Genomic DNA, 22,174 nt, shown 5'->3' on the forward strand with positions numbered 1-22,174 from the left:
CGGCCCAGCCAAATGGCGGACTGGTACCGGAGCCAATTTTCTCACCAAGAGGGAAACTGCGTCCCGTCTATTCCGCCCAGCCGCGCACAAAGCGGCGCTCTCGGGACTCGGTCGCAAATCGAGCACCTCAGCGCACCGCGGAGCTTTTCCACTCTGGGGAAACCGAGGCACGTGATCATCGGCCAGCAACGGGCGAGGAGCAATGAAACGTGTCTTCCCCCCCCCCCGGTTAGAGGAGGGCCCCCCTCACGGAAGGTGGCTCCGCTCCGGCGCTCTCGTGACCTCCTGTCCCCGACCGATAAGGCCGGCAGCCGGACGGGCAGAGCTTATCCGCGCCAGCCGGGCGCCTCCCGAAGTCCGGACAGGGGCTGGCCGACCGGCGCAACCGCCCCGAGAGCCACGATCGCCTGGTCCGCGCTGGACTGGAAGGCGCCGCGAGGCTCGGAGGCAGAAGCCGGGCACCGACGAGTGAAATCAACCGAAACCGGAGACTCTCCGCTCAGGCAGCCCCGCGGGAAGGGCCGGCCTCGCCAGCCAACCGCCCCGGGGCTCCGCCAGGGATCTGCGGGGGTGACGCACCGCAGCCCCAACCGCGGATCCCACCTGCCCGCAACCGGAGGGGAAGCCTCCCCGGCCCAGACCTGCCAGGTGGAGGGGACCTCTCCCGCGCCGCGCCCTCCGCCTCCTTTCGCGCCAAAGCCGGCCCCGCCTACGCGGGCGGGGGAAACCGAAAGCGAAACCCGGGCCGCCCTCTGCGCCTGCGCCCGCCGCCCCTCCCCACGCCTCGCCAAGGCTGCAATGGAGGCTCTGGGCGCGCGGCCCCATTCCCGGTGCGACCGCAGCGCCCCCGCAAGGACTAAGGCGGGGCAGGAAACGGGGGGCTTCCCTGCGCCCCCAGCCTCTCCCGCAGGCTTCGTGGCCTCTGCCCGGACGCCGCCGCCGCCGCCAAGCAGGTTGCACCGAGGGCAGCTGCCCCTTTTGCGGACTCCCGTTGCTTAGAGACCCGCTGGGAGGCTCGGTCCGCCCCCCCCCAGGAGACGAGAAGCTCCATTGAGAAGATGCTAGCAGGCTGGACGACCCCCGTCCTGGGGACCCAATTCTCCAGCCTTTCCTTCCGGAGCCGAGGGGGTCTGGTACAGCGCAGCAGCTGCCTCGCTCGTGCGAAGGACCGGCCCAGGTGCCACGCTTCCCCTGGGCCCCTCTCCTCCCCAGTCCCCCCTCCCTCTGCGGTGGCCCACCAGACAGCTGACCAAAGTTTCCCTTGCAAAAAGTTCAGTTGGCATCTTTTCCTCTTTATTGCTGCTTTTCCCTCTGTCTGTTTGGAAATCTTATCCGAAGTCGTAAATCAGGTTCTTATCAGTTTAAACAAATAAAATAAAACGCCTCTGGAGAGCCTCCGATTATTGCTACCGGGCTGTTTCCATCTGCCAGGCTGGTGCCAGCTGGCTCTTCAGCAAGGGGCCCATCCGCTTCCTGCCCTGGAAGCCCCTCGGCTCCGCCCGGGGCCTCTGCCAGCCGGCCCTGCCTTCATGGGTAGCTGTCGGCGTAGGAGAACTTTGGGACGAAGTATTTGTGCACCAGCTGCTGCATGGCAGCGAAAGTCTTTGGCGATGCGGGCCTCCTGGGGCGGTACGGAAACGGCTGCAAGGTGATCTTGGGGAGCGGAAGCCTCAGGAAGGGGACGAAGCCTCTCATCAGGTAGCGGGGGAAGGCGAAGGGGAAGTGGCAGCCTGCGTTGGAGGAGGGAAGGAAGGAAGGAGCATCACCCAGCCAGGCCGGAGACGGGCTCCTCTCCGGGGCCAGCGTGGGGAGGAGCCAGAGGCTGACCGACCAAAGCCAGCTCTACGGGCAGATCAGCATTTACAGGGTGGCTTTCGACCAATAAAGGAGAACTAACCCTCTGGCTTTCCTGGGCTTTCTGCTGAAGCAGACACCGGCCCCCCTCCCTGACCAGCTGACCGGTCCACAGGTGGGCTGGTGGGAAAATCAGAGGGAGCCACCGGCTGCTTTTCCTGGACTGTCCGGCATCAGATGACACCGTCTGCGCCAGAGTGCAACAGCAGCAGCAGCGCCAGGCCTGACCAGGAGGCACACGGGAAGGTGCCACTCACCGTGCAGCCCTCTCACACGCCAGAGGGAGGAAAGGCGGAACCCCAACAGATGGAAGGAGCAACCCCAATACTCACGCTCAGCAACTCTCGTTCTCAGCATTGCGTTGGTTTCTCCTAGACGCAGGATCGCTTGGGACCTGTCCCGGAAAAGCAGGAGCTCTTACAAGCCCAGCGCAGTAGAATCCAGCGACCGAGGAGGTTGGAGGAGCCCAAAGGGGCTCTCCTACTCCCTCCCCCCCCAGAGGCCGAGAGGGGCAAACCGGAGTGGAGCGAAAGGGGGCTGCAGCTTTACAGAGAGTGGCATGTGTCCCCCCCCCGTGCGCCTTAATCAGCGGACCAATCTGCTCTGGGACTTTTATTCCGTCCCCCCGACTTGGCTTTTATTTCATCCGTGAGCGGGACGGACTCAAGCCGTCCTTCGCAGCGTTTGGGTGGCGCTTTCCCTCTTATTCCAGAAGCATCCCAGGACAGCCTCAGGGTGGGGTGGCTTTCTCCTCCATTTCCTCAGGGGAAATCTGCTGAGTCAAGGGGGCAGCCAACTTCGTGCCAGTAGAGCGTTGGGCCTTTCCCAGATCAAGCGCACAAGGCGGCAGAAGCACGGACAGATCGCAGCTCACTTGGCTAGCAGAGCAAGTGGTGGGAGGGGGGGCTCCAGTTCCCCTAAAAACTCCTGGAAGCCCTGCAGAGGCAGAGCTCTCCCCCCACACACACCGGCAGCAGGAGCTCCTGGCTTGCCCAGGCCCTCAAGCGGGCCCCTGGGGCACAGGTTGCTCAGATAGTATAAAGTCAGAACTTACTTCTGAAGAGGGGGCAACGCCAAGACCGTGTCCCGGGGGGAATCTGCCCTCAAAGGGACAGCCTCTTTCAGCTCCTTCAGTTCTCTCTCCAGCTGCTTTTCCGTAAAATACTGGATGGCATCGATGGGGCGAACGGGCTGAAGGAGGGAGAGGAACGTGGCCACCACAGGTCAGCCGGGCCCAAACAGAGCCAGCTGCACTTGGAGCGTTGCTTAGTTTGGGCCTGGGATCACCAAGGCCAACGAGGCAGAAACAGGAAGCACAACAACCCTGTGAGCCGCTGCATTCCGGTCCTAGCAGAACTTCCAAGTACTCTTTAAGGGCAGCCCAATGTAGAGTGTGTCACAGTACTCCAGATGCAAAGTGATGCAAGGTATGGGTGACTGGGAGCGTGGGTGTGGCTGTGCAGGAAGAATACGCAGGGCATTGCTTTATGGCAGGGGTCTTCAAACTCAGCCCTTTTATGACTCGTGGACTTCAAGTCCCAAATTCCTCAGCCAGGCACACCAGGGCCGAGTTTGAAGATCCCTGTTTTATGGTTATCAGGAGTCCTTGGTGCTCTCTGAACTTGCTTGTTTTCTTGCAGACATTTCACAACCCAACTACGTAACATTATCAGCCCTGATGATGTTGCCCAGTTGGATAATGAAACGTCTGCAAGAAAACTAAACTCTAGAAAGCACCAAGAACTCATTTCAACCCCGAGCTACAAATATTCTCCTATATTGCTTGATGGTTATTGTACAGCAAATATAGGCATAGTATGTTTTTTGCCCCTCAAAATGGGGGGGGCTGTGCACCATGGGTGGGCTTCCTGTCAGGAAGAGAGGGTGCTAATGGGCCCTTGAAGTGACAGGGGTATCTTGGCCAGAGCACAGGGAAATAGAGGAAGACTCGCCTTTTGGTGGTCTTCCAAGCTGGGCTTCCCCCACCGCTCCTCCTCGCTGTCCATCTCGTCCTGAGTAGGAAGACAAGATAGTGAGAGCCCATCTTTGCCGTTTTTCATCCCCTTCCGACAGCCAAATGGAGATGCCAGGTGGAATAAAGGAAGCCCCCTTGGCTGAGATAAGGCCATCACCCTGGACAGCTTGGAAAGCAACGGACTCTGTTATGGCGGCTCCAAGCACCCTCGGGAGAGCTGAAAGTCGGGCTAGGCATAATCACGGAGAAAATCTAGAGCAGGGGTCTTCAAATGTGGCCCTTTTATGACTTGTGGACTTCAACTCCCAGAATTCCTCAGCCAGGCACCCCTGATCTAGAAGTCAAAAACAGCTTCAGGGCACATAATCAAATGACAAACTGTGCATACAGGAAGTCAACGGCCATTCCAAGTTATGACAGCACTGAATGAATGGTGGTTATGTCAGAGCTCTGGCCACCGCAGCACCCCCCCCCCCCGCTCACATGATCATAATCTAGATGGTTGGCAGCCTGTTTGTACTTACAATCAGTTGCCAAGCACCTCACAATCTTGCCATTTGCAACCTTCCCTGCTGGCTTCCCCAGAAAGTCAATGGGGAAGCCAAGCAGGGAAGGTCACAAGTTGCTGTGGTACCTCCTCCACCCATGCACCATCCCAGCCCCTTGCACTTGCTCCACACCATCCACTCGTGCATCCTCCCCCTTGTGCACCATGTGGTACCTCTTATGCACCCTCCTTCACTTGCACAGCACCTCTCACGCATCCTCCCCATCAGTGTAGTGCCTGTCACATACCCCTCACAACATTCCCAATCCGCAGAGCACCTCTCATGTACCCCCTCACACCCCCTCCCCTTCAAGAGGGTGAACAGGAGGTGCCATGGCTCACAGACTGCACTAAGCCTCTGGTGCGTTCTCTCTGAGTCTGTGGCACCTCTTGTTCACCCCCTTTTGTGCACCATCTTCAACCTTCCCCAATCTACATGGCACCTCTTGTGCAACTCTGCGCACCCTCCCAGCCCGCAAAGTGCCTCACGCACCTCCTTGCAACCTCCCCAATCTTTGCACCTTCTCTCTGACCCTTGCATACCTCTCCCACCCTCACACACAAACCCTACCCTCCTGTGCTCCCCCACACTTCCCCTTGCTCCCTCCCCCACCTGGCAACAGCCACTTATTTGCCTGTTGGGCTGAGACCCTCAACTTCCTGCTGGCTTCCCCACTGACTTTGTTGGATGCAAAAGAGGAAGTGAAGGTGGGGCCTGCAAGAGCAGGTGTGGGAGGCTGGGTGGTGGTCCTCACAGCAGGCCATCCACTGTGCAGCCGATCAGAGGTTATCCAGGACCCCAAATCTCCTCCCCCACACTCTGCCCCAGCCTCAAGAGAAGGCCAAGCCTTACCTTGTGGACAGCCTTGGGCCCCTTTCCAGCGATCTTCCTGGCTTTCTTGCGGCTCTTCTCTGGCCTCTTCCTTTCCAGGGTCAAAAGAGGGGCGGTGGTCTGCAAGTTCAGAAGCCCCCAATTCAGATGCCTCTATGTAAGCGTCAATGAAACGGTCTCTATATGTGGCGGTGCCCTTGGGCTGTTTCCACAAGGGACCCGGGAGACGGTCTCTTCCTTGGGGACTTTTGCATTGCCTGAGGCTGGCTAATAAGGGGGAGACCCAGAGAGGCCTTCTCGACCAGATAGGGGAGCCCAGCTGCACCCACTGGGCAGGGCTGGGGGTCCGAGCTAAAGCCCACCTTGTGGCCGGTGTCCAGGAAAAGCTTCCCAGAGGCGGCCTCTTCCAACAGGCGAGCTCTGTGTTCCTGGGGAAAGGAAAGCCACGCCTAAGCTACGTGGCCCCTTTTTCAGCACAGAGGACCCCCACTCAGAACTGGCAAAGGCCTGAAGAGCTCTCCTGTCAGCTATGAGCTCAGGTCCTCCTCGCTGACCACCCTGGCCGGAAGCCCCCTCCCCACTTCACGAGGCTCCCGGCCACAGCCCTTGTGTTGAGCAGGACCATCCCCTTTGAGGGAGTCCGGAGGGTGGGCTGGGTGGCCCCGTCCCCTGGGAGGTCAGCTGACCCACCGGGCAGAGTCCTCTCCCGAGGCCCCGTCCTAAGGGAGGGGAGGAGGCTCCGACGGCCAAGGCGGCTGATTCCCTCCTCCCTGCTTCTGACATCTGGAGCGGAGGAGCCCTCGGTGGGGCTGGGCCCCGAATCAGGCTCCCCAAGCACGCTGGAGTGGCAGGACCCCAACCCTGCGCCAGCCATGCTTCCCCCCTCCCGGCCACGGGGCAGTCGTGGCTGCACCACGCAGGCATCCCTGGGCTCCCAGGCATTCACAGGGGCACCCGAAGAGTGGCAAGGGTTTAGGCTGGGGCGGGGGGCATCTGAAGAGTGGCAAAGGGCAGCACCTTGAAAATCCTGATCTTCTCCTCCAACCATTCCTTGCTGAGTTTCCGCACGGTCCCTTTGGAGTCCTCCATACCCACCAGCCAGGAGTTCATCTCCTTGAAGAAAAAGTTGTGACGGTCCTGAAGTCCCAACTCCTTGAACATATCCTTAAAAACTGCCCTGAAAGGAGGAGGAGGAGGAGAGCGTTTCTTAGCTAGCATTTAATATCAACACTGCACACACAAAGCACACCCTCCTTGGGTTGTCCCAACCTCCTGCCACGCAGAAAATAACGTGGCTCCCCGCAGGAGACAGGGGCACTACCCAGTGCACAACGCTGCTGCAGGACGCGCAGCAGAAGAGGGACTTCTGGAGCAGCCCTAGACGGCTGCCAGGAGCTGCCCTCCAGAGGTTCTCCTGCCCAGGATGGATCTCCTCAGGGGTGCAGACGCCAGACAGCCGTGGGGCAGCAGCTACCAGCACAAGGGCGCTCTCCCCGTCTGCCTTCTCTGCACTTCGGAGGGTCCCAAATCCCAGAGGGCCTCGGAGCTGCTCAGCAGCCTCTTTCTCACCAGCAGGTAACCGCTCCCCACCTGCAGCCTGAGCTTCTGGAAGGTCCCCTCTTCCCTCCTGAGAAGATCCACCCAACCCCTGGGAGCTTCCACCCACTGCTGTGCCCGGAAGACAGCTCCTCCTTGGCCAAGGGCGCCTGCCCAGGTGGGGACCCGCAACGCTCATACTGCCACGGGGCCTCACCGGGCGGAGGGAGCAGCCATCAGGTAGCAGGTCATCAGCTCCACCATCAAGTCCAGGCTATCTTTGTCCAGGTGCAGGAGAACGCGCAGGGTGGCCAGGATGAACTTCTTCTGGCTCTTTTCCTAGAAAGGGGAGGGGGTGCCTTAGCTGGTGGCCCTCTTGGAGGGAGGGGTCAAGCAGGCCCACCTTTACCTCCTTCCCCACACGGCTGGGATGGCTGGCTGTCTTGAGGACCCCTACTGTGCTGAGATGTGTCACCCCCACTGGAGGGAGCCCAACTGGAGTATCTGAGGCCTTCCCACCAGCCCCCCCACCCTGTCTACCCCCCTAGCAGCCTCACCTGCAAAGAGGGGGTGTTGCCCTCCTGATTCAGCACCTCAAAGAGGGTGTGCTGGATCCACCTCTTCGCCCTGTCCTCCAGCTGGTCTTCCAAGTAGGCAATGGCCCCCAGCACTTCCGTCTTGGTGCTGAAGTCCGCGGTGAGCAGGGCCTCCTGCAGCTTCCTCACCAAGACCTTCAAGGTCGTCTCAGGGGAGAGACCCTGTGGGGGAGAGGGGAGCCCCACTCAGGAGGGGGAGGCAGGGGTCCCCTCCTTCCGCACCGGCCCAGGTCTGGAAGGCTCCAGACCTATTTATCTACTCACATTTAACTGCTAGGTGGGGAGGCCAGTAACAGGAGTCCTTGGGCTGCCAGCTTTTGTCTTTAACCATTGAGCCATTGTGCCCCCTTTTCTATCAACACAGTTCACTAACCCAAGGCAACCCCATCCCCAAGGAAGACTCTGTGTGTGTGTGTGTGTGTGTGTGTGTGTGTGTGTGTGTGTGTGTGTGAACTGGAGGGTAAAAGATGTGGGGGCAAGGCTCCCTTGGTGATCTTGGCTCTGTAGGGCCCCCTCTCACCTCTGGGAAAAGATTCTGGAACCACTCTTGGCCCACAAAGGGCAAAACAAATACAGGCACCGTCCTCGGCGGTTCTGGATACTGGGACTCATCCAGCTGAGTCAGGAATATCCCAGGAACGCTCTGAAATTAGGGAGGGGAGGGAGGGTCTAACACTCATAGGGGCACAGGGGCAGCAAGTACATTCACTGTGTCCTGGGTGCCCACAACACCAGGCAGCCGTCCTGGGACGCCAGCCAGGGGAATTCAGTGGCTGGGAGAGGCACCTGCTTTGTGGAGAGGGCGTCTCCCTTCGCTGGCATGATCCAGGACTTGGAGATGCCCTCCAGGGCCACTGGCAACGGTTCTTCCTTGGGCAGTTCCTCCTCATCAAACATCCACGTTAAACTGGCCTTTGAGGAGCTCCCCGACACCTGCCCCACAGAGGAAGAGAGGGGTCCCTCACAGCCTCTCCTGGGAACGGTCCCCAAGACCAAGCCACCTCTTTCTACTCGCAGGCTGGAGGCAGACCGGGAATTGGCAGAGCAACCAGGCTACGCCAGCCATACTGGCTACACCAGGAAATCACAGGGAGGCTAAAATTACTTTGTTGAAACTGGCTAGAATAACCGAACCTGGCAGGTCAGATGGTGCAGCATCGCCTCGCCCTCTTGTACCCCGTGAATCGGAGCGGCTTCCCGGGGCTTAAAAACATTCAGCCTTTTGCCTAGCTCAGGGGTATCCGATTCTTGGCAACTTTGGGACTTGTGGACTTCATGCTGGCTGGGGAATTCTGGGAGTTGAAGTCCACAAGTCTTAAAGTTGCCAAGGGTTGGGTACCACTGACCCAGTAATGATTCTTGCTCGTTTCCATCAAGGTCATCTCCCTTTCTCTCCATGCCCTTTGAAGGACACCAAAGAAGTTGCTCCCACGCGTGACACACCACCCACGGCCCACCCCAGCTCCCGAGGGTCCTCGGACCCCTGTCAGCCAAGATCAGGGGCAGAGAAGGAAGCCACCTCCCAGGCAGACGGCCTTCCTACACAGAAGCCCAAGGCTGGCTGGGTGTGCCCAGATGCTCAGTGTCTTTGCTCCTTGAAAGGGCTGAGAAGGTGGGATGAATTTCCAAGTGGGAGCACTATGCAAATTCTGCAGCGGGAGCCACCCTCGGGGGTCTGTGGTGCCAGGCCAGCCCAGCTGTGGGTTTTCTGACGAGGGTTATTGTTCAGGCCATCTGGCATCCTGCAGGCTTCTCAAATGCCCCCCCCCCCTCGCATGAACAGGTTCTGCACCCCAACATCTCTTGTGGTCTTTCATCATTTTGTCCCCCCCCTCCATTCCTTGCAAGTGGGGGATGCATTGCCTGAACCAGGTGGTCTTTCAAATGGGGGGGCTGTGTACCTGGTCAGAATCCTCCCAGGGAAGGCGCTGTGGGCATCAAATGGCACCTGCTGAGTTGGGAGCACAGCCTCCATGGACTGACAAGAGCCAACCGGCTGCCCTGGGGGGGGAGGTTCAGGCATGCCCCCCCCCCAGTTTCTAAAGAAGAGCTACCTGGCGCCACTTGTCATTGGGTGCCCTGGCAAAGGGGGTCCCGGCCTCCCCCGAAGGCGCTTACCTCCTGGGGCCTGATCACCTTCACCAGCTTCTCTGTCTCCAGCAGGTCCAGGGGGTGAAGCTGCTGGGCCACCACAGAATTGGGGATGAAGCCGGAGGCCATTCTGGGCAGCTGAAGGCTCTCGCTCTTGGGCTCCTGGAGACCAAGGAGGAGGAGACTCGGGCAGCCCTCCCAACCCTCCCAGGCGCCAAGGCCAGGCACCCAGTTTGGCCCTCACCACCTGGGCAGAGCCAAGGGGAAACAGGGCCCCTCCCTCCGCCCATGGGAGAGGACTTGTTCTCAAGGGGTTTATGCCGACCAACTTGATGCTCACTCGAAAGCCCGGGGGGGGCTGCACAGGGAGAAAATGCCCCCCACCACCAAAGAAAGCATCACCATCAAGAGTCAGGGCATCCTCTTGCACCCCCATCCGTTCCCAGGAAGCCGGAATCCTACATCTGCTGCAAACGGGGGGGGGGGGCATGAGGCAAGAGCCACCCTGACTCAGAGGCCTGATTTGAGCCCTCCCCACTCTTTCTTTTGACAGAGGAGCGCCCGGCTTTGTTCTGCTGCAGAGCAAGTGGGGCGGGGGCCACAGGGCGGCCCCGAGTGCAGTTGGCAAGGTAACCCCCAAAGGAAAACCACGGGGGAGGGGGCAAGTCCTCCAGAGGGCTTCTTGGGCCAAGGGCTGACAAGGGGGAGAGCACGGAGCTGGGGGAGCACAGGTGTGCCACCTGGGGCTGCCCTGCTGAGGATACACGCGGGCGGAGGGCTACGCAGCCTTCCCTCCTCTGGGTGCCCCCCGGCTCAGCCTGTTGCGGGTCAGGGAGAGGAACAGCTGCCGCCCACGGGGGGGGGGGGTTGCTCACCACAAGTGACCTTGACCCCTGCGGGCTGGGGACCCTCTCCGGAAAGAAGCCTTTGACGATGGCGGACGGCTGGGGGCTCATCAAACCGGAGGTGGAGGCCAGGTGCTTCTGGCTCTCCTGCGACGACACCAGTCCCCTGAAGACGATGCTCTGGGTTCAAGACACCACAAGAGGCCGGGTGGGTTCTCTTCCACCCCCCTTCTTGCTGCAAAGGCCGCCCAGGAGTCCTGCCACCACCAGGAACCCCGGGTCGGGGCCCCACTTTGAAAGGCTCCTGCTGGAGGAGGTGAAATCAGATGGGGGGGGGAAGGTGCCACGGAGCACTGACCACTGAGTCTGTGGCCATCTCGAGACGCTGTCCGCAGAGGTTTCCTTTAGAGGCCTGCAATGGGCCAGCCCCACTCGTCTGGGGCTTGGGGATGGAAGCGTTTGCAGGGTCAAAATTTCCTGAATTTGAAATGAGCTCATGCTGCTGGGCCGGGGGGAGCAATCAGCAGCTGAAAGTCCCCCCCCCTCAACATTGTGGGAGGGCAGGTCTTCCCTCACCCACGCTGCCCCGGAGCCCTCCTCCCTCCCTCCTCTGGCGCTCACTTCCAAGTCGGGGGCTGAAAACACACCACGGAGCCCCAGCCAAAATCCCAGCGGGCACAGCTGGGCAGGGGTGTGTGTGGCTGCAGCGGCCCCTTACCTTTTCGCTCTTCAAGTGCCTGGAGGGGCTGGGGGATGAAGGGGTCTCTGGGGTAACCATGCGCTCTGCAGGCTGAGGGGAAGCAGGCATCTTAGCAGGCTCTGGGCACGATCCCACATAACCACCACCCCGACTTTTCCCTTTTGCCCAGCCTGCAGGACGGCCAGACCTACTTCGAGCCTCCCACACTGACCTCCCCGTCCTGTGGCCCCTCCTCCATCTTCCTGGGGAGGAGGCAGACCCCCGAGCTGCCGGTCTGCTACCCAAACGCCCACCTCCACAAGGGAGAACGGGGAGGGCTTGTGGCCCCTTTGGCTGCTGCTCTTCAGGGCCCTTAACTCAAGATGGGGAGCCCAGAAGATGGGGGGCAGAGCAGTGTTGGCCTGGAGCCCCAGGCTCAGGGGTGGGTGGGCAGGTGCTGGGACCCTTTTGCAGCAGAGGAAAAGCAAGGGGAAGGGTCCAGCACTCACAGATGAACTGCAGCTCTATCGGTTGAGCGGCCTCCCCCAGACCCGCCCCCCTCCGCCCGGACCCTCACCGTGGGCGCCTCCTCCGGGGCCGCTCTCAGGTCTGGCCGGTAGCCTGGCCTGCCCGCTCTTGCAGGGAGGGGCCTGGCAGTCTTGGGGGCCTCCAGCGTGAGGGGGGGAGGGGGAGCTTCAACTCTCCCTGGGGAGGGGGTCTCCTGCATGCCGGCAGAGGAGGGGGCAGCGACAACATCTACCTGTGAGAAGCCGGGGGAGACTTTCAGGGCACAGCCTGGGCAGGGTGGGCTTCAGGGTCCCCAACGACCCCAGGGCAGCCCCCCCTCCCCCGCTTGCCAAAAGCCATTTCCCAGTTTGCAGTTACGAAGTTGCTGATGGGAAATGTAATAAAATTGGGGGCTGGAAAAATAACCGCACTTTAATTAAAAATGCCACAAAAACAGGAAAAGATCATCTATTTCTGGCAAGAGGTCCCCAGCAGACCCCTCAAAAGCCCCCCCTCCTCCCACCAATCTGGCACCCAGCCAGGCAGCCCCTCCTCACCTTCTTCCTCTTCACCTGGAGCAGGCCAGGAACTGCAGGGCAGGGGGCGAAGCGGATGGAGGGGCTAATATCCTGGGGGGGGGAGGGAAGGGCGGAAGAAAGGTCCCTCTGAAAGCCTGCACAGCAAGGAAGGGAAGGGCGGGGGGGGCACGGCACAGAAAACAGCCTGCTTGGGGGCTGCTCCTGTCCTCAGCGGGGTGCGGGTGTGTGGAGAGTGATGCAGAGGCCGTGCAGGTGGGTGACGCTGCCCAGGGACCCCCCGGGGGGGCTGGCGTGGGGGGAAGGGATTGCAGCCTGGGGGGGCGCCCCCAAGAGGGAAAAAGAGGAGGCCCAGTAAGGGCCCAGACAGGGGCCGTTCGAGGTGCAGCCCCAGAGAGCGAAAGGCCCCTTACTGCAAAGGCTGAGCTGCTCAGTTCGAGGGTCCTGGGCTTAGCGAAGCCCCCCAGGAACATGTGGGAAATGGCGGGTCCGCGGAGGACAGAGATGGGATCCATCTGGCCCAGGGATTCCAGCACTTCATCTGCGTTGAAGGGATCCTCTTCAGGAATCTGTGGGGAGAAGGGGTGGGGCTGAGCTAGGATCCAGCCCAGGGAAGAGCAGGGCAGCCTGGGGGGGGGGCAGGGAGCAGGGTGATCTGTGGGGGCCAAAACCCAGATCCGGGGGGGCGGGAATGGGGGGCACCTTTTCTGACTCAGACATTTGATCAAAGGCAGAAACTTCAGCATACTTGAACCCAGGAATGCCCACCCCCGGTTGACGGAGAAAAGAGCGCTCATTATGGATATTGCCAGGCCTGGTCCTTATTCAAGGGCGGGGGGGGGGGGGCTGGCGATGATGCCAGGTCAGGATGCCCAGCTGAGCCCACCAGAGCTGCCCACTGCCTGCCTTTGCCCGGGTGAGCAATTGCCCAGCTTTTTGCAGGGAACAATCCCCCCCCCAGCGGAGGGGACGTCAGAAGCAGCCAGCGGTTGTGGAAGCCCCTCTGAGAAGCAGCCACGGGGCATCGGGCAGGGGCTCCCGAGGCAGAGAGACGGCCCGGGGGCTGGAGAGGAGTCCCTCGGTGCCCAGGGCAGCCCACCAGCAGAGGGGGGCTGGCATCGGAGAGGGAAGGGCTCTCGGATCAGCCTCGAGGAGGGGCGGGGGGCTGGGGCCCAGAGCCCACCCTGTGCTCCCCCCCTGCCCGGAAGCCCCGCCCGCGGCAGCGCCACCTCCAGGCTGAGCTGCTCCTTGTAGAACAAGCCCAGGTAGCGCTGGAAGGCCTCCTCCCGCATCTGTTTGGTGAAGGGCCGTTTCTTGGCTGGGCTGATCCTCCCTTCCTGCAGCAGCTGCAGGTCCCGATTCCTCTCCACCAGCTGGGCCATGCCCTGCGAAGGACACCCGGCTCAGGCCTCCAGGAGCAGCAAAGCCCCCAGGCGGAGTTCCGTCCACACACCCCCCCCCCCGTGGCTGGGGCTGGGCTGCGCTCCCTCTGCCCTCCCGGCTGGCTCCAGCCGCACCCGGCCTTTGCTCAGCGCTGACTGACCTGAAGTTTGAGCTTGGCTTCCCTGACCTCCCTGGACTCCTTCAGGGGCAGCTGGACGAGGCCGGACAGGCTGGACCTGCAAGAACAGGAGCAGGACCTCCTCTTCTCCTGGCGGCCCCCAGCCCGCCTCCCCCCTCCCTCCTTCGCTGGAGCTGTGGGGCTGCAGCCGCTCTGCCACAAGAGATACTTCCTCACAGAAGCCACAGAGCGGGGACCTCCCCCCAAAAAAAAGCTGGGAGGACCCCAGCTAGCAGCTCCAGCAAGGTCTCACCCCAGGAGGCGTTCCGGGTTGCTCTCCCTTCCAGGGGAGGCAGAGCAGTGTCCCCTTCCTTCCTGGGGTTGTCCAGGCCCCTTTCAGGCCCACCTTCTCCCTCATGCATCTCAGGCCCGCCTAGAAACTGGGACCCCCTGAAAAGCAACTGGGGGGCTCTGTGCCAGCCCCCCTCTCTCAGCTCTGCCAAGAAGGCAGCAAGGGCAGCCCGTCTCCGGAAAGGCTGCCAGGAAAACAGCAGGGCTCGGACAGGAGTGGAGTGTGACTTGAAGGTGTGTGCACACACAGACGCTTGCGTGCACGTACAAAAGAGCAGACACACCAGGCTTTGGAACCTAAAGGCGCCCCAAGGCAGAGGATCCTACCGGAGCGACGGAAACAGAACCTGTGATGGAGCAGGTTCTCTGATCTAACGCTCAGGGATCTAGCAAGCATGGCCGGGGATCGCTGCCACCCAAGGCCCCCTCCCAGCCCGGCCCAAGAGCTTACTCGGACGTCTTCGCAGGCAGCTCTTGCCTCAAGCGACGGCTGTTCTCTTGCACCAGGGCCTCAAAGCTGGACGGGCTGATGGGCAGGGAAACGTCCTTGAGGGGCTCCAGGAACTTTGCCCACAGCAGCTGCAAGAGGAGGAGGAGGAGGAGGAGGAGGAGGAGGAGGAGGAGGAGGAGGAGGAGATCCAGCGAGGCAGGACCACAACGCCTGTCCTTCAGGTGGATCCAGGCAACGGTGCAAGTCCGTTTGGGAAGGGGCCCCGGGGGTGCCATCTGGGCCCACCTGCATCTGGTAGTAGCTGGGCAGGTACTCGGTGTGGGGGATGAGGTACAGGTGCTGCTCCAGGCCCACCAGTAGGTCCCCCTTGTGGTTGGCGAAGGCCAGGCTCTCCGGGATGGTGTTCAGCTTCAGGTGCCTGCAGGTAAGGGGACTCTGCAGGTAAGGCGAGCAGGGCTGGGGCCCCAAATGGGAGACAGAGTGGGAAAGCACAGAGAACCTGTGAGACCCCCCCTCCCCCTCTGCTCTAAGGGAATCACAAGAAAGCACAGAGGCAGCCTTGAGCCCCTTTAACAGTGTGATACTCGTCACTACGGCAGGCAGGCTGGATGCAGCCGGGCCAAGCAGAGGCAGCCTTTGGAGAGCAGCCCCCCAATGGGCTCCCTGCAGCCGAGCTGGATGACCCACCAAGAATGCGGCACCCTGCACGGAGCCAGGGTGACCGGTCCTCAGGGAGGGGGAGTTGGGCACAGCCAGTCCCCTTTGCTGCTGCAGGGTTAGGGGCTCAGGCTGCACCCCCACGCTCCCACCCCCTCCTCCAACGGGGCCCTCACCGGAGCAGCCTGTTCTTGTGGTCCCAGATCTTCACCGACCCGTCCCGGCTGGATGAGGCAAAGAGCTGCAGGTTTGGGCAGCAGCAGAGACCTTGGGAGAGGAGGTGGGGGGGGAGGGAGCTGAGACCTCCCCAGTCCTTGTAGAACAACTGCTGCATCCCCCCCCCCGCCGGGGGCCCTATTGTGCACCTGTGATGCCATCCTGGGCGTCCTCCTCGGGTCCGTGCTCAGAGCGTGTCTGCTCCATCAGGTTGTAATGGACAATGCTGTAAGTGACCGTTTCGGGGTCCTGGAAGGCCACTGCCAGGGTGTCCCCAAGGAAGCACGCGTGCCAGGCAGGAGAGGCGCAGGAGAAGGAGAGGAGGGGAAGCAGGCACTCCTCCGCGTAGGGGAAGAGGCGCCACATCTTCACCGTGAGGTCAGTACCTGTTCCAGGCAAGGGAGCCCGCTTGGTCGCCTGGGTCTGCCCCTCCCTCTTCCCAGGCTGACCACCGGTTCCCGGCCCCTGCTGACCACCTGAGATTCACTGAAACTACGCCTGAAGAATTCCGCTCACAGGTGGGTGCCAAGCGGGACAGACTTATACGCCCTCTTCCTATCAATGGGAACTAATCCACTTGGTGCCCCCTGGCCTCACCTGACGGGCCACAGGAAAGTGAGTTTGTGCCATTGGCAGGAGGTTTGTTAAAAACGGGGGAACACGTAGGAAACGTTTCACTTGGAAGGAGGATGGCGGGCGGGCGGGCTGTGGGTAGCTGAAAGCAGCGCCTGTTTCTCCAGGGAAGCACCTGAAGTGCAGGAGCCTCTGGCTCTATCCATCCTGTTATGAAGAGGTGGGGGCTGGGGAAGGGAGTGCAGCGCAGGGGGAAAGAGGTGGTGAAAGCGAAGGGGGGGCAAGAACGAATGGACAACAGACGAAGGTGGAGAGAGTACACAGGTGAACACAAGAGGAGAGGACTGAGACGGTCCAAATGACCAGATTGTGGCCCAAAGGCCACGTGTGACGGGTGGGAGCCAGGAGGGTTTGCCGGGATTCAAAGGGAGGGGGAGGGGAGAGCCAATTCTTTCCATGCTCAGGTGGGTTTAGGTTAGCTAACACTAACACACACACACACACACACACACACGCCTTCTCCTCTCTGCTTCCCGTTGCTGACCCTTCCTCTGCTCTAAAGTGTGATGGAGTCGCAACTCCTTGTGTGGCTTTCCTTTTATGAGAAATGGAATCTCTTTACAGTCGTGCAACGCCAGTTCCCCCCTCCCAAAGCCCAGAGGAGGGTTTAGCTGGGATTTCTGAAGAGAAGAAGCGCCAAAGACCCCCCAGGTGTTACTGTCACGCAGCTGAGAAAAATAGCAGCTCTGGCAGGCTTCAGGAAATTGTGCAGGGAGAGCAAAGCCTCTCCGCTCCTGCTCTCCCAGTGTGGGCATAACAGAAGAACAGGGGCAGAAGGGACCCTGGAGGCCTTCTAGTCCAACCCCCTGCTCCGGCAAGAAGGCCTATGGCATTTCAGGCAAGTGGCTGTGCAGTCTCTTCCTGAAAATGCCCAGTGGCGATGGAGCCACCAGGAAGCAGCGAGGGGCCAGTGACGGCCTCAGCTGCCCTAGAAGCAGGAGAGGAAGAGGAGGGATCTTTGGAGGGGCGGGGGTGGCTCTGCCATCAGTTCCTGGGTCCCCTGAAGGACACCTGCTTCTCTCACTCTTCTGGCGGCAGCAGCAAAGCCTTTTCCAGCCGAGAGGCAGCGTCTCCCCGTTCTCCCCATGGAGGAAGGCAGCCACACCCTGGTGGAAAAGCTGGCTTCCTGGGGGGGCTGCAGAAGAGCCTCGGGGCAGCTCAGCACAGGGCTGTGGGCAGCACTTTTGTAGGGAACTCCGTGGTGATGCTGCCCACGGCTTCCTCCCAGGGCTGTTGGTGAACGGGCACCTCACTGTGGGCATCCAGTGGGAAGCGGCAGCTTTGGTTGTAGGCGCCCGGCAGCATCAATGGGGCTGCTGACAGACCTGGAGATCAGCTGCCCCCCCCCCCCGGACTTGTTTTCCCAAAATCGTTAAAGATGGAACAACTTCGGAGAGGGTTACGTAATACTGTCTTCCAGTCTGCCGAGTGAGGCTGACGCCAGTCTCCCTCTAAGTCATTTCTGGGGAGGCCTGGGACTCCCTGAAGCTCCCCCCTCCCCCTTGGGGCTCTGAGACTCACCAGCTGACAGGACACACATCTGTGTGGTGTATTCAGCCAACGCCGTGACACGCCCAGGGTTATGCGCCTCCACTGTGTACTGGACTCGGCCCAAGAACCAATCTATGACACTGAGGGAGCCATTTTTGTGCCCCAGAATTGGCAGGAACCTGGCATGGAGAGACACACCGAGGGGACAAAGGTGTCCCCAGCTCAGAACAGTGGCAGAAGAAGTTTTGCCCAGCCCCTTTCATCCTCTCAGTGCCTCCCAGCCTGGCCTTCCAGGGTGTGTTTTCCCAGCCAAGAGTTCCAGTGCAGGCACTGTTCCCTGGAATTCAAGGCCTGTCCGGAGAAGCCAGGACACGTCCCTCCAGGTGATGGCTTGAGAACCCCCCCATCCCCGCAGACCCCACAGGACACAATGACCAGGCTGGGCAGTAGCTGCAGACTGGAACAAAAGGAGCGAGGGGCAGTGCTTCTGAGGCGGCCTACCTATTTCTGTCCTGCATGTTGATGGTGGACTTCTGCCACTTCCTCCGGTAGCCTTGGTTCTGGGCCACTTCCAGCCATGTGGCATACGCCTTATCCGGTTCCACCACGTGGCTGTAGAGAAGGATGCAGCAGGGCTTGGATTCCCAGAGGCTGCTGCTGAAGCACCGCTTCACTGTCATGGGGCTGGTGGCTGCGTTGATGCGCAGCACGTGGCCCTGTTGCAGCAGCACGAAAAGGGTCTCCCGGGGCAAGCAGTAGGCCACTGCCCGAGCTGGGGAATACTGGTCCACAGAGAGGACGGACACAGGCGTGCCACTCTGGGCATCCAGCAGCCTCACGGTGGAGTCCTGGCACAGGCAGAGGATGCGGGCAGGGAAGTCGCCCAGCAGCTGCAGATCGATGCAGCTGAGCTGCCTGGCAGGGGAACCCAGCGCCGTGTAGAGCGAGTAGAGCTGGTTGATTTTCCAGAGGTTGAGGCTGCAGCCCGAGATGGAGAAGACGTGCACATTGGTGTGGGTGTCCAAGGATTCCACAGGCTCCGAGACGTGGACCTGGTCTACCTGGTCAACGGTGTTGAGGTTCCAGGTGCGGATGGTCCCGTCTTGGGAGGCAGAGAAGATGAGGGGCCGGTGAGGGTAGATGGTCACGGCAATGACTGGAGCTGGCGGCAGAAGGGGGCAGCAAGGAGAGGAAAGGTCTTCTCAGAGTTGGGGTGGGGGAATGACTGCTCAGAGGCCCTCGGGGAAAACTAGCCGTGGGCTCAGAAGCCGAGAGCAGAGGAGCCCGGCTCCTGCCTTCAGCAGAGATCCAGCTCTTCCACCGTGTACCTTCAGGCTGATAGGAGCTTCGCCTGTTGAACCTCTAGCAGCCATGCAGCTCTTTTGAAAAGGGAAGGGCAACACCTGTGTCCACCTCGTCCATGTGAAGGGGGCAGGAAGGAAGGGCAGGGGCGGGGGGGCTCCTCCCACTCATCCAATGGGCACCTGAGCAGCTGAACTCACCGGTGTGCCCCACAAAGACGATCTGAATGTGCCACTCCTTGTCCCACACCTTGATGGTGGTGTCCCGTGAGGCTGTGACTACGCAACCAACGGCTTCACAATAGGCAAGGTCTGTGATCTCTCTGCAAAGAGACACGGGGGGCCCTGCAACTAAGTCCCCCACCTGTCCCTGAGCAGGAGGGCACCTCGTTCATGCCTAGCTGGAACTGGCCCAAGTCCAAGTCCAGCACTGGACCATAACTGCTTCCCCCTCCTTCACACACACAGCAGCCCCGGAGGGGGAGGGGGCCGTGCCCAGATCTCTCCTTCAGCCCCCACCAGCAGGAAACGCTGGGGACCTGGCAACGAAGCAAACGGCGAGAGAGAAAGGCACCTCTGGACGGCCATTCCGTCCCGACCTTCCTGGGGCCTTCGAGAAGCACTGGGCCACAGAGCGCTGAGCAAAGCCTTGGGGGCCACAGGGGTCCCTCCCCAGCACAGCAATCTCACCTGCTATGGAGCTTCGTCCTGAAGGCCAGGAGATTCCCCCTGGAGATGTCAAAGGTGGCCACGCCGGTGGCACAAGAGGCAAAGCAGCGTTGGGGCTCACTAGCGCTGGCTGGGTCCAAGACGAGGTGGAGAAAGAGGTCACTGGGTCCCAGGCCGGTGCTCACGCTGGCTCGGCACTGGAGGCTGCGGGAGCCGTAGCGGAAGCTCCAGATGGTCAAGTTCCCCTCGCCGGCAGTCACAATCCGGTTCAGCTGCTTGCTGTAAATGCCGCAGCGGATGGGCAACATGGATGGCACCTGAGAGAGCAGCTGGAAGTGGGAGTCCAGGACATGGAGGCCTCCTGCGTCCCAGGCCACAAACTGGTTGACGTGGGAGGCATACAGGATGCCCGTCATGGGGACCAGGCCCTCCACGCTACCCCTGCAGCAGCCGTCCTCCGTCAACAGGTGCAGCGTGTTGGCTGCGTCCAACACTACGAAGGCCCTTCTCTGCAGGTCATGGGTCACGTGGCGCACGGGGCTGGCCAGGACCACGCGGCACTGGTGCTGCAGCCCGTGGCTCAGGTGGAGGGTCTTCATTTCCTCGTTCTTCATCTGACCCGGAAAGAAAACTCTGTGGCTGGGGTCTGCCAGGAGGGGCTGGTCGCTTGAGAGACGGTGGCTGCCCGAGGACCTTGTGGCAGGACTGGCCGGTACCAGGCGGGACCCTGCATTAGGTTCCCAGCCATCTCCATCTCTACGCCCTCTGCTGCCTGGCAGCACCGGCATGAAGCACGGGCAAGGTCTCTAGCTTTGCGGTGGCAACAGCCCTGCCCACGAGGGCTGTTGCTGAAAGGCAAGACCCAGCCTCCTGGCAGGAGTCATGGTTTCCAGCCGTCCTTTCTTTGGGAGGACAGGGGCCCCTTGCGCTTCTGCTGCCCCCATCAACCCACCTTCCTGGCGAGCTTCCTGGCACTTCCCTGGCCTGGGCACTCCGGCCCCAAATTCCAGGGGTCGAAGAGGCGACAGGAAGGGTGCTGTTACCCCGGGGCTTCTGCGCCCCTCTGCTGGACTGCAGCACCCCTCTGGGCTGGGGGGCGGAATTTGCTTTGCTCTGTCAGCGTCCTCACTGGTGACCCCCCCATCCTCCCCCGCACCTGCCACGGGCACCCAACTCTGGACGCTGCTCTGCCTCCTGCAAGCTGGGCGGGACAATCGGGGCTGGCTGTTTGTGCCCGCCTTCGCCTCCATCTTTTTTTCATTATTAAACTTGGATGCTGCCCATCTGGCCCCAGGGGATTCTTCTATCAGATTGTTCCCATGCTTATGTGCCAATTCAATTCCTTTTTCCTACCAATTTTATATTTTATGATCAAAAAATAATTTTCCTTTAACTCTTATGATGCATTTTTTCAAAAAGTGGAGTTTGATCACACCTTCGTTGCACCCCTCTTAATTCTACCAGCCCACAGAATTGCCTGGGGGGGGAGGGTGTCCAGAAGCCCACAGAGGAAGAAGGGCTGGGCTGCTTGCACCTCCCCTGGGATTGCCAGGTGGCCAGCAAGGCAGACCCTCGGGGGAACATACCTTTTCCACAGCCCGGCGGAAGCCCCTCCGGAGGAGGCCCCAGAGCCTGCGCCCCCTTGCCTGCTCCCCTCCGAGGGGAGCCCCGTCCTCCTTCCCCATCTTCTCTCCAGCTGGCGAGGACTGCTGGGGCGGCCTCTTCCTCTGCCCCACTTGGCAGGCTGCAGAAGGGGGGCAGGTGTTCAGGGGCAGGGGAGAGGGCTCCCTGCTGTCTGGTAGGAGCCCAGCGGGGGGGGGGAGGGGGCTTGCTTACAACTGCTGCCCGAGGACTCCACCATCTGGGCAGCCGTGCACATCTAAAGAGTCGCCCTTCTGCGGAAGGAGGGGGCGTGGGGCTGAAAGGCCCCAAAGCAAGGCTCCCAATCAAATTTCAGGGCTGGATTTGGCTCTGGAACACATAAGCAGAGGTGCAGCTAGGTCAAAACAGTAAAAATGGCAGCCATAAGGTTTTGGTTTTTTAAAAAAAAATCTTTCACAGAGCTCCTCAATTCCAGATGGTTGGGACACTCCCTTGGCTATCAGCCTGCCTGGGCTGCTCAGGGTCCTCTGAGGTGGGTGTACAAAAAGCAGCCCACCCCTCACAGCTGCAGCTCTTGTTGGATTCTCCAGGGGGGCCCAAGGAGAATTTGGGGCAACGGGACGCCCAGTTCCAGCTTCCGTCCAGGGCCACTTTTTTTGCAGAAGGCTCCACTGGCTGCCTCGGGAGCAGAGAAGAGGGATCTCGCTGGCCTGTAGTGGGGCAAGACCAGCTCCCTCAGCCCAGAAGGGCTGCAGCGGGCTAGGCAGGGAGGGGGAGCTAAGCAGCCACGGGCAGGAGGGTGTTGCAAAGGGAGGGTCCTAGGGCAGAGTGCGCACCCTCGCGGCCCCAACTGCATCGCCCAAGCCCTCAGCTTGAACGTGTCTTTGTATTTTACAAGGGATATTTCCCACTAAGTGTCCAAAACCTATTTTGGCTTGTAAATACAGGTAGTCCTCACTGAATGACCCTCACGGGGACTTGAAATTCTGCCACAAAGTGATGCAACAGCTAAATCAGTGCCTACCATTGTGTTTTGCAGCTAAAAAGAAACCAGGCTAGTCTGCTCCCATCTGCCTCCAAGCGCTCTGCCTTTCAGAACAGGGGTCTCCAACCTTGGCAACTTGGCGGGCTGAGGAATTCTGGGAGTTGAAGTCCACGAGTCGTAAAGTTGCCAAGGTTGGAGAGCCCTGCTTTAGAAGGCAGAGATGCCTGGTTGCTTTTTTGTACGCATTGAAAACAGTGTGACCACACTGTAGCTCGGGGCTGAAAGCTGTGGGCGCAGCGGGCAGACCGCTTACAGGGGT

The 22,174-nt window shown here is 60.7% G+C and overlaps 1 protein-coding gene across 1 annotated transcript; it reads right to left on the minus strand.

The window, feature by feature from the left end:
• Window positions 1-656: 656 nt before the first annotated feature.
• On the minus strand, window positions 657-21,423 carry WDR97 (WD repeat domain 97). The gene is made up of 29 exons (XM_083360358.1): window positions 21,105-21,423; window positions 20,855-21,012; window positions 19,290-19,882; window positions 18,801-18,922; window positions 17,800-18,460; window positions 17,329-17,477; window positions 15,324-15,560; window positions 15,135-15,225; window positions 14,587-14,719; window positions 14,302-14,429; window positions 13,542-13,617; window positions 13,228-13,383; window positions 12,412-12,567; window positions 12,020-12,091; window positions 11,533-11,715; window positions 10,995-11,066; window positions 10,307-10,456; window positions 9,459-9,593; window positions 8,127-8,273; window positions 7,861-7,983; window positions 7,302-7,502; window positions 6,962-7,083; window positions 6,226-6,385; window positions 5,571-5,636; window positions 5,230-5,361; window positions 3,807-4,013; window positions 2,909-3,045; window positions 2,187-2,248; window positions 657-1,730 (listed from the first exon to the last, which is right to left on the minus strand). The coding sequence occupies exons 1-29, from the start codon at window positions 21,145-21,147 to the stop codon at window positions 1,528-1,530; spliced, it is 4,875 nt and encodes a 1,624-aa protein (XP_083216484.1). The 5' UTR covers window positions 21,148-21,423; the 3' UTR covers window positions 657-1,527.
• Between the last annotated feature and the right edge of the window lie 751 nt (window positions 21,424-22,174).

Source organism: Vipera ursinii, assembly GCF_947247035.1.
Source record: "Vipera ursinii genome assembly, chromosome: 3".
Taxonomy (NCBI): Eukaryota; Metazoa; Chordata; class Lepidosauria; order Squamata; family Viperidae; genus Vipera; species Vipera ursinii.